Source organism: Ceratina calcarata, unplaced genomic scaffold (genome assembly GCF_001652005.2).
Source record: "Ceratina calcarata isolate Rehan_Ccalc_2016 unplaced genomic scaffold, ASM165200v1 scaffold287.2, whole genome shotgun sequence".
Lineage (NCBI taxonomy): Eukaryota > Metazoa > Arthropoda > Insecta > Hymenoptera > Apidae > Ceratina > Ceratina calcarata.
Window position 1 is genome coordinate 16,710 of NW_017151053.1, and position 11,810 is coordinate 28,519.

At 39.8% G+C, this 11,810-nt stretch overlaps 1 protein-coding gene across 2 annotated transcripts; it reads left to right on the forward strand.

Annotated features, from left to right (window-relative positions):
* The first annotated feature begins 2,872 nt into the window (after positions 1 to 2,872).
* LOC108623662 (proteasome activator complex subunit 4A) lies at positions 2,873 to 11,804 on the forward strand. 2 transcript variants are annotated; one of them, XM_018022338.2, is made up of 13 exons: positions 2,873 to 3,282; positions 3,344 to 3,484; positions 4,410 to 4,581; positions 4,680 to 5,078; positions 5,140 to 5,288; positions 5,358 to 5,680; positions 5,958 to 7,201; positions 7,275 to 7,661; positions 7,742 to 8,308; positions 8,409 to 9,968; positions 10,204 to 10,422; positions 10,670 to 10,859; positions 11,579 to 11,804. In XM_018022338.2, the coding sequence occupies exons 1-12, from the start codon at positions 3,065 to 3,067 to the stop codon at positions 10,808 to 10,810; spliced, it is 5,520 nt and encodes a 1,839-aa protein (XP_017877827.1). In that variant the 5' UTR covers positions 2,873 to 3,064; the 3' UTR covers positions 10,811 to 10,859; positions 11,579 to 11,804. The 2 variants fall into 2 exon arrangements, with proteins under 2 accessions (XP_017877827.1, XP_017877825.1); XM_018022336.2 differs by lacking the exon at positions 11,579 to 11,804 and having other exon boundaries at positions 10,670 to 11,330.
* The last annotated feature ends 6 nt before the right edge of the window (positions 11,805 to 11,810 follow it).

Genomic DNA, 11,810 nt, shown 5'->3' on the forward strand with positions numbered 1-11,810 from the left:
GGTTGAGGCACGTCTACCATAAAAATATAAATGATGTCGAATCGTGACAATTTCTATATGAAATCAGCATTAATTTATGCATTTTTTATTTTTCACGACCAAACTACGCAACGAAAAGATCTGAAAAGATTCTCTAATTTCGAGTACCGTCTTACGAACATGTGCGAATTTTTTCAGATTTCTGGCTAAACCTTTATTAAGAGAAATATGGCAAAACCGCTAAATCTGATTAACCCCCATAAGTACCCTCCGGATTGAGACAGAGGGTTGAAAATTGGCACAAGACGTTTGCTTTGGACACTCTATCGAATGGCTTATTGCAAGTTGAATTTCCTTCAAGAGCACATTTTACCATCTTATCCGGCTTTTTATTTCTTCATTGTTATTGCAACCTGCAACTTAAAAAACATTTTCCGTTGTAGTAGATTCCCTCTGCCCCATTCAATGTGCATACATCGACTATGTAAATTGTCGAATAAACAAAAAAAAGTGAAGTGCCTGGGTTTCGAACACACGGAGCTTCGAAGGCTCCGAGCCGAGCCTGGAAGACTTCGAACCTCGAGGAGAGGAGACCGTGATTTTCAGATGCGCTCGATTCACGCAATCAGCACCGAAGTTTCCGACCTTCTTTCCGAATATGTCCGAAGACGGCCGAATTTAAAATTCGCTTCACTGACGCATCAGCACGCACACAAATTTCATCCACTCGGCTAAAAGTGTCGATTTAAGACGCGGCCGCGGACCGATGTTTATAATAAAAAATTATTGAATAAATGTCGAATTTCATATTAAATCTGTCTTGCGTTTAATTTCATTACCCTGTGTACTTCCTGACCTGCGGTTCTGCGAGTAAAATTTGTATTTTTATATAATCAAGTTACATATTGTTAAATTAGTAGAAACATCTCCCGACTTGACATAATTAACATATATGGGAAAATGGATTTGCACGACTTTCAAAATGAACGGTCCATCTGTATTTCAGCGAACTTGCTCGTCCGTCAAAGCTATTGCGGCTATCACTCGAGCGAACGATTCCCATTCGACATATATATATATTCCTATATCCCATCTTCATACTGCCTGGTACTGCCTATAATGTGTATATGCTACGGTGGACCTGGCCCTGATTCTGGCCTGTGCTACGGTGGAACCGAACAGGGTAGATTTCTCCTACAAAGGTTCTGCTACATGCTAAAGGTGGACCATCTTCCCCAGTTGGCCGCAAGGTGCAGCACTAGTATGGGAGACGCCAAAACGGCTCCATGAGCACTCTCAGTTTCTCTCTGCCCTTACTTTATATTGTCACCTTTCCCACTTCTCGAATGCAATGACACGTCCGACCAGCGTGCTCATATTTTTTCCCTCGAGGCTCGCTTCCCCTCTTTTTCGCCCGTATTTCGATCCCCACTACTATTCTCCTCATGCGTGCTCATGCGCGTTCGCGAAGCTCTCCGCAGCGCTACCGTGAAAATCACTGCATACCCCCACCAAGTATTGGTCCCCACCATGGTCGCGTCGTCCCCACTTTTCGGCCGAGGGAAAAAATATGAGCACGCTGCGTCCGACCCGTCCGACGGGCGCGATAGTTGGTGACCAACTGAACAGGACGCGCAGGGGGCAGGGGCAGGGATCTCGTCCTCGTCTCTCGTCTCTCGTCTCGTAACTTTACGTGCAAGCGGAAAGTGGGGACGACGCGACCATGGTGGGGACCAATAGTTGGTGGGGGTATGCAGTGATTTTCACGGTAGCGCTGCGGAGAGCTTCGCGAACGCGCATGAGCACGCATGAGGGGAACAGTAGTGGGGATCGAAATACGGGCGAAAAACAGGGGAAGCGAGCGTCGTGGGTAAAAATATCTCAACCCTGGCCCGAAGGCCGGGCCACCGGTACAGCGAGCATTCCCTATCCGCCACCCGGGGACGCGCCACGTCGGGGTTGTCTCCCCGCCCACCTGACATCAGCCAGGCAGGTCCGTGGAACCTAACCTTCCGGTTAAAAAGGAACTTTTTAAAAAAAGGTTAGGTTAGGTTTTGAATTGTTTTCTATGTATTCTTTTTTCTTGTTTTCCTCGAACCTATTAGTGATAACATAATTACAAAAGAATTTCGCGTAAGATTCATCCATGCATATAACATTCGNACCAACTAAACAGGACAGGACGCGTCCGAAATTCGGACTCCGAATTCCTGTGTATAATAATAAAATATAAATTATTATAATATACTATTTACTGTATCACTAAAGACACTAAATACATATGTATAATCATTCAATATTATAGTATACGTATTATATTAGATATCATAATCTTTTAGTGTTTATACATCAGTACATTTGGGTATTATCACCGAGGTTATTACTAACAGATTAAAATTCAAGTTTGCGAAATATAGCATCAGATTTGGCGGCTGTTATGCTGGCTGTTTATCTATAAATTATATATAATTGTTCAAATGGCTAACTTGGGCAGGTCATTTATCGCGCGATTCACTATACAGGGTGTCCCAGAATGCACGACTGTCCTCCGACAGTGTGCATTTTGGGACACCCTGTTTGCGACAGCAGGACCTGACGTAAATCTGCCGCCAGTCTGAAGCCAGATGTGACGGCAGGTCTGACGACAATCTACAATCATTCTGGAAACAGGCTTGACATCAGACCTGGCGTTACTCTGTTACCATACTGGCGACGGGCTTGGCACCAGCATCTGGAGGCAGATGGCGAGCAGTCTGCAGTCATTCTACTGCCAGATTGCCGTCAGATGCTGATGTCAGGGATTGACATCAAACCTACCGAAATCCTGCCATTTGCAGATTTGTCTGACTGGGTCTGTCTCTAGGTTTTTATAGTGATTTTGTTGTGTAAAAACATGTTCCCACATGTTCCGAAATATGGCCACCTAAAATGCAAAACAAATAGTGACTCGATAAAAAGGAAGGAGAAGAAAGCGCAAGTTGTTGCTGACTCAATACATTACACATGATTTTGCATCGGTTTCGTTAGTACGCCGTGTCTACTTGCATTCGTTCGATTCGAAGTGATGAGACAGTTATAAGTGACAATGAACATGAATATCTTAAATCGTGCATCTTTCCTGCACGATCGTATCGATGATCTTCGATTTAATAAATTTAAAAGCTACAAATTATTGCCGTACGCAAATGATTTACCGAAGGAGGCGGAAAATTTGTTAGCTGAAATCAAGGCGAATTTAGGGCGAGCTGTTTTATTTAATGAACCATTGCCAGGCTGCTACCTGTGGCTCAACAATCTATGCAAGTGAGTACACGTTTTTGTATTGTTTATTGTTTACTGATAAAAATGATTATTTTCTTTACAGTTACATTAAAATATATGGATTAGCGTTTTCCAAAGAGGAGCACATCCTGTTGATAAAGCTGTTATATGAGCTTCTTACAGGCACAGAAATACCATCTGACACTACATGCATATCTCTTTATGTCCTAATCCGATTACTAAAGTGAGTTTCAATTACTCGTAAATACACTATTCAAATGAATTGCAGTATCACAGAATTTGTGGCAAAAATTTGTCAAGTTTCGAAGATAATTACTCAGCAACAAGTTATTGTAGGACAATGATATTCCTTTTAAATTATAGCTTCAAACGTCTGTTTTAAAATGCCATTCAAAGATTTTTAATTTGATACACTTCTATGACTGACAATGGTTAAACCTAAGAACATATTTAAAATTCGGAAACTAGAAAAGTTTGACAATGTGCATGGACTTGCATATTTTTACTATGTTTTTAGTAGCTCACTTTCTTGTCTGTTTGTTCGGTACAAATTTTGTAATTGATTTTGAAGTAATCTCCCGATGAGCTAGAGACTTGAAATTTTTGTTTGTTTAAAATTTCAGGATTGTGTGCTAGAATGAGATTACGTAATGGTTAAAATTATGTTTGGGGTGGATTTGCGTTCCGGAATCGAGTCTCCGAACGCATAAGTCGTGTAAGGGTGTAAATTTCTGGGTTTTCTTAAGTCGCTGTAACGTCGAGAAAAAAATCATAGAAACTCAATTTTTCTTTTCAATTAAAGGGAAAGAATTAAGCTTTCATTTGCCAGAAACGACATTATAGAAAAAAATTATTCAAGTCCGCATACATTGCCAGAATTCGCTAATTTTTTAATTTTAAACATGCGTTTAGATGTGATCATTGTCGATTGTAGGAATGTATCAAAACGAAAATCTTCGAATAGAATTTTTAAGTAGATAGGTTTCAAGTTTTCATTTCAAAAAAAGTTCGTCCTACGATAAGTTATTGATGAGTTATCATTCTCCAAACTTGGGTAATTCTCGTCACAAATTTCCTGATATCATAATTTGTTTTGAGTCGTGTAGATCGCTTTATGTATAATCATTCACAGCTTGTTGTTCTTGTAGGAAAAAGAAATTGATATCTCCTGATGATTTGCAACTTCCCTGGAGACCTCTTTACAATATTACTCTTCGTATAACCGAAACTGATAAGGTCCACCCAGACATGTACCGTTTTCCTCCTTATTATGAGGAGGGAATAGAAATGCTTATTCCTTATGTAAAAAATTACTTTCCTGTAAGCGAACGATTTTTCTTGATTAATTTATCGAATTGTTTTATTAAATATTTAGTATTATTTAGTGTATCTTAATATTATTTAATTTCTTACGATAGTTAAGCGCGACGCAGGAGATATTAGATGAATTGAAACCGACTTTATTATGCTCTATCCGCGGCATGACGTTGGCTCATAAGGTGGAGGTGTTAAAATGCTTTTTACCGTTGCAATTACCTCCTCAACATCATTCCGTTGGGCATCAACTGTGGTTCGAAGAATTTATGGAATTAAGGGAACTTTGTCAAAATGGGCATAAGTGTCACGATGATTTCATAGAAGTAATGGCAGCGTTAGCTACGAACAACATCGGTTATATTAACTGGGAACCTCACATTCCATTGATGTTCACCAGATTTATAAGATCCTTAAGACTACCAGTCTCATACAATAAACTTCAAGTTAAACATGACGATGTGGACCCGTCGTCGATGACGTTGTGGATAACAGCAGTTTTGGTAAGTGAACATAAATACGTCCGATGGAAATATCATCTCATGACTCTTCAAATGTTTTTAGGGTCATGGTTCAAGCGCTCAAATGCATCTCGAGAAATTTTTGAAAACGATAGAGACATATTTTCATCCTGCAAATAGCGGCTGCTGGATGGTAAAGTTAACGCGGATTCTTGTGAAGCTCTCGCATCATTTCATCACGCGGCTCTATAAGTACGAATCGATCGTAATTTTTCATATCGTGTAATCGCGTGCGCTCATGAAATTTTGTTCGTATTGCAGGGAACGTTACGCTGAGCCAACTTGGGAAACGCCTGTTCCGGAAGAATACAAGCTGACCGAGAGCGACGTCGACGCTTTTGTTAAGTGCATGCTGCCAGTAACTATGATAGCGATATTTAACAAGATGAGCGTTATCGATGCTACCGAAACCTTACAGAATCTTGCTACTATGAGACCAAATTTGGTTATTCCGTACGTTTTGGATCGAGTATCTTATACACTGGATTCCGCTACAACGGAATCGCACAAGTTGATCGCGACATTGAATTGTATGCAAGCTATAGCCAGGCCGCTTGCAAGAGGATTTAGAATCGTGAATCAGGGTGCGTTTCATTCGTCGTATGTAGGGTGAGGCACTTAAGTAATCGAATAACTTCTAAATTATGCGTTGTACAAAAAATGGTTTCTACAAAAATTGCATATCAAATCCCAAGTGTAAAGTGGTAAACATTGTATGTCCTAAAGTTAATAATTAACGAGATGTTAACGAAAGTTTGATCCGTATAAGATAATAATTTAGAAGTCATTCGAGGTGGTCAAGTTAGATGCCTCACCCTGTATGTTCGTCATTCTTCATTCTAATCATTTCTTTCTTTGTAGAGTACTGCTATGCGGAAGGACCGACACATATCGTACCATTACTCTCTTTGATTTTACCCAGCATCGATCCGAACACTCCTGAAAAGTGTTTCCTTGCGCTTCGACTGATTTCGGTTTACGCTTGTCTGATACCTATCGTGGATACTTCCAGACCGATCACAACGATAAATGAAGAGGACAGACTGGATTATGACATAGTGTCAGGTTTCGAAGAATTCGTATTGCAGTTCCTCGACAAGATATTTTATTTCATAGATAATAGCTCACTGGAATTGGTCAGACTTGAAAATTCTGCCGGCGGCGAGAAAAGTAAATTAGAGAAGTTCGCGGAGATCGTACTGTATCACGTGTGCAGAGTCCTGCTGATGCAGCTCAACGAAACGATATTTGCGGACGCGTTGGATAAACTGCGCACATTTATTATCGAACGTACACTCGAGATAAAAGTTGCCGGGCAACTGACGGTCTCCTTGTGTCAAGTGTTCGCCAGAGTCAACGGAAAACAAACGTTACGGGCATTGCTGCCAGTACTTTCGCAAACGATTATGGATATTATCGGCGAGAGCAACGATATCGTTAGGGAGGAGCATCTAGATGCTCGCCTGCTGCACGCGATGCTGCTTCTATCAGGAATCGTTGATACGACGGGGAACAATTTATTACCTCACATCGACATATTAATCACAATTCTTGACCGCGTTGTGATCTTAAAATCGATAGAAGGAAATAACTTAGCTTGTAGATTACTAAGTACCATTTTCCGTTCTCTATGCACTATGATGCCGTACGAATTTACGTCTACCATTAACATCGAATATTGGGGCCAGGTCCTGCATACTGACACTATAAAAGTTAAGTGGTATAAACCCGGCAAGGAGGAGATGGCTGTTATAAATCGTATGTTTGTAAAATACTTAATTCCCGAGACGAAGAAATTAGAAGAGTACTGTAAAGACTCAACCACGCTGACTAGGGAGGAGTTACTGGCTAGCATAAACATCATGTGTAGCGTTATCGAGGGTTGCGAATCGATTTTACCCGTGTGGGAAGGAAAGCCATTAAATTTAATGAAATCATCAATAGAATGTACATCTTTCAAGCCAACGCTTGGCGTGGAAGAAGAGATTTTGATGCCCGACGGTAGTCACGTGAAACGTTATATCCAATTGCTCGCGAGTAAATTACACGACGTGATACTCGAAAATGTGGAGGCCGATACAAAATGTTTAGTCTCTCTAACAAAAGTACGTTAAAGCCTATTCAAATACTCGCTACCATGATCGTCGGCAAAAATGAAAAATTATATAAATTTTTCAGGTTTGGTGCTCTCTTTTTTCCGAATGTGAGTCGTACATGGATTTCGCCCGCGTGAGATACAAAAATATAGAGTGTTTTCAAAGAAGGATGAAGGATATGTTAATAAGAAAAAAGGGTGTTATGGCGTGTTTCGTGTTGCAACACGCAGAAGGTCAACAAATAATGCGTTTATGTTCACGAGTCTCGACGTTGAACGAAACCCATAAGGAGATAATCTTAAAATTCGTATCATTGGTTACCAGAAGGTCAACTGCTAGTCTGGGATGTAGTGCTAAGTCCATCCTCATTTCGATTTTTCACCAGTTACCATATTCCTGGAAAATTATCGTGCCAAAGTTATGTGATACGCTAAAAATGGATCCGGAAACAGACGAGAACGCTTACGAGGTACAAACGCATAGCCACTGATGAATGGTTTACGTTTAACAAGATTTCTCGCTAATTACTGTGTGATTTTTGTTGTCTAGGGAGCTCTAAGCATTTTTTTGAGTCTTATAGTTAATCAATTCATCACGAAAGACGATTGGTCTACGATAAGAGATTTATTGTCGGCCATGGTACTTTCTAAACCGTCTGAAAAGCTATCTATAATACGTTTGAAAGAAAATATAGTGAAGACCATAGCTTCGGAGCTCGCAACGGTTCCTATTAAGCACGAAATACCAAGTACGTGTTTCAAAATTGCAACTGCATTATGGGAGACCGAGCCACGACCGAATTCGTCAATACCCGATGAAAATTCATGTATGGAAAGATTCGTAGTCACGCAGCAGTTAAACGAGAATAATTTGACATCTTACAACGGCTTGATAAACGATCTGCTGAACGTGCTTTTGACAGAGAATTTACATTGGCGACGCAGCTTAATGGCAATAGACTTTATTGAATACATGGTCCATCCGGAACAAATATATTCACCGAAGGTGGTTCGGTACTTTCTGGGAACGTTAATACACGATTCTTTCTGCGAAAGAGACGTCGCTCTACGGGTAGTCATAAATATTTTAGAACAACAAAAAAGGAAACATCCAAAGGTAAAGTAATTTAACGAAACAATTTGTTTTCTTATCGACACTGATATTTTTCATCTAAGATTTTTTCTTCTAAGATAACTATCTCATTTTTAATTCTAAGATAACTATCGATCCACCGTCGATAGGAAACGATATACCGTTAGAGGAACGATCGATCAGGAATATGCTGGGGCCCAGACCAGACAATAATTGGCTTCAATATAATTATGAAACCCGGCCTTTAACTGCGGAACAATGGGACGCACCCAGATTCGTACATCGACCGTTCGTGGGATATTTCGTCTGGCCGAAAAAAATTGAAATTTATGCACCTTCGTCTCAGCAGCCGTCCTTAGATCCGAATCGAGATATGACGGATCAGGAGAAGGAGATCGTCGCATTTTTCAACGACGTGCAAAACATCGAGAAACTCATCAAATATTACAGTCTAGAAATGAAAAAAGATAAAGACAAATTCGCTCCGTTCAAATGTCTGCTTTTCAAGAATCTGTTCCGGAATCACGGGATCGTGTTCCTAAAACATTTTTTGCCACACTTGCGCAAGCTTGTGACGGATAAACAAGAGAGTAGCCAGAGATGTGCGGCGGAACTGATCTGTGGGATCATTAAGGGTTCGAAACATTGGCCATTCGATATGGTTAGCGAAATGTGGGATTCTTTGCTACCTATTGTAAGGCTTGCTTTAGCTAATATGACACCGGAGACAACTATGGATTGGGTTCGTTGCTTCTCCGAAGCCCAGCTGAATAGAGATCCGAACAGGCACCATTGGTTGCTCGAATGTCTGATGGAAGAGATTTGCGTCGGCGAGTCGGAATCCTCTTTTGTCGAATGCGGACGTTTGTTAACTCTGCAAACGGTTCTTGGCATACAGTCGTGGCGAGTTCTGGAATTGCTGCAACGTTTGCTGAGGCGGATCGAGGACAGATTATTTGCGAACCCATTCGAAAACGTAAGAGAACGACTGAGTACCAGTTTAGTAATCGTATTCAATTCGAGCACGACGAATTTTAACACCGTGAATAATCTGTTGCTGCCGCGGATACAAGACTTTATTGATAAAATAATACCGAAGCTGCAGCCTCTCGTTAACGAGAAAGCGGCGGAACTTAACAAGAACGCGGAAATCGCTCCTGTGTCCGTCGAAAGTGACGAGTCCAACGGTCTACGTGTACCGGGGATGAACGAAGAGGAAAAGGAAAAGGCGATTCGATTGCTAAAGACAATGTGCAAATGGGTTCTGCATATGAATCACGTTTGGTACGGTTTGCCAACGGAGCTCTATCAGATATTTCCAATTATATACCAAATGGAGAACTACGAAGCGGACGATGAATTGAGAAAGCTATGCACGACCGCTTTGACGGTTTACACGCAAGCATTCACGGTACCCTCCTCAATGCCGATAGCCGTAGAAGCGGTGGATAAAATGTCAAGGCACGCGTCTTGGTGGACGAGATATTCCTGTTTGGAGTTTATTCAAGCGTGGGTATTTTATAACATGGGCATATTTTTGAGCAATCCAACTTGGGTCACATTCGTCGAAGAAACGGTTTTACGTTTGTTAGAAGATGATCGTGTGGAAGTTCGGAAGCATGCGGGTAAAGTCCTCAGCGGATTAGTACACTGCACGTTCATACCCGACCAGGAACGTTTACTGGTAAATACACTATTCTTCACAGCCGACATTATATACTCCTCAAATAATTATGGTATTGCGGAATTTGTATCGAAAATTGCCCAAGTTTTAAAGAAAAATTATCGTAGGACGATGATTTTCAGACACAAATTTCGTGATATGATAATTGTTCTGAGCAACATAATTACAGTAATTATTTAAAAAATCAAAAGTTTACGATAAGAGGATAGTACACGAGATTCTCTCGTTATTTCAGGACGAGTTCAAGAAGAGAGCTAAGACGAAATTGTACAAGAAAGACCGTTCAAAGAATGGTGGGCAGAACAGTCTAAAAACTGACGCACTGCGTATTCGTCATGCGGCGATAATAGGAATGTGTGCGTTTGTACAGGCACATCCGTATGATATTCCAAAATATATTCCACCTATATTTGAATACCTCAGCCCTCACATGAACGATCCGCAACCCATACCAGTTAGTATTATTAATAAACGCAATCTGTTCGAGACACGCGAACGCGTAGACTGATGTCTAATGTAGAATTCGGTAGGCACTTACTCGAATTCGGTACAGAAGTTGCATGCTAATAGAGCAACGTACCCGAACACGACGATTATATTGCACTGGAAAAGAGGACATCAGTCAAATAAGCGATACCGAAAAAGCCTACCCTAGTGTGAGTTCTCGGAATCATCATTAACAAAATTACTCTCATTTACAGATGACAATTAAAAAAACGTTGGATGACTTTAGGAGAACACACGAGGGATGGAAACGTGTAAAAGAGTATATGCAACATTTCACAGAAGAACAGATAACTGCGTTGCAAGATTTGACGATGCCACCATCCCATTATGCTTAAGAGAAAGATCATATTTTCTGTGGTGTAATTAAGTGGCGATAATTAATAAGTGGGTACATAATTCTTAAGCAACCAAACACTGGCCAACAATAATGTCCTGTGAAAGATCTTACCAAATGTTTATAGTGGGTGTAGACAGCACCTTGTATACCTAGAAACGGAATAGGATGTACATCTAGAAACGGAATATTTCAAATTTTTATCAGAGACCCTAAGAAAAAAGTTAAAAATGTAACATTTAATTCTTTTTTCCACGTTTTCGATCAATGAACATTTTTTAAAACATTACATAGTAAACTAAGCTTTCTAATATCCCACACAGAATTATGTCGTTTTGTCTAATAGTGGAAGAGTCATTACATTTTAAAAGATATCTGAATGCTTTCTACACCCATTATAGTTCTGAACGATTTTTTCACATTTTTACTATTGCACATACAGTCATTGAAGGGATCATTGCTTATAGACGTAATAATTTATGATTGATGGTCTAAGTGTGAATAAAAATGATGTGAATTGACACATTTTTAATTATTTCATATGTTCCAACTAACGTAACAGAGACGAGAATTTATTTAGTTTCACTAGCTTATATTATAAAAAGTAATTACCAGCAAGATATACAAGTAGTTACGTTAAACAAAACTAACTGCTTCCTTTTCCTTCGAATCTCTACCGCGGGAACGATCTATCGTTCTATTATTTTATAAAATATCTGAATATCGTATAAAATTTCTTAATTTTTTCTACGTCTTCTGTATTTTTTAGTTCTTCAATAATACTGTTTGATGCTTCTGCACCAATATCAATGGAATCCAGTGGCAATAAATTTTCTTTATCATTAATATTGATCTGGTGAATGGTCTGTAACGCAGAACTGTTTTAAGAAGTTGTGGCCTAATAATTTTAGAAATCTGATACTTTTAGGAAGGAGGCGATGAATTATTATATTATATTGTTATATGTATTGTTATATTTATATGTTATTGCTTTTAAAGTG

Bases quoted from the DNA above. Each gene is read 5' to 3' on its own strand.
- LOC108623662 (XM_018022338.2), top strand. From the start codon at position 3,065: ATGAACATGAATATCTTAAATCGTGCATCTTTCCTGCACGATCGTATC. The intron at 8,309-8,408 runs GTAAAGTAATTT...TTTAATTCTAAG, and splicing joins AAAAAAGGAAACATCCAAAG to ATAACTATCGATCCACCGTC. The intron at 9,969-10,203 runs GTAAATACACTA...TCGTTATTTCAG, and splicing joins CCGACCAGGAACGTTTACTG to GACGAGTTCAAGAAGAGAGC.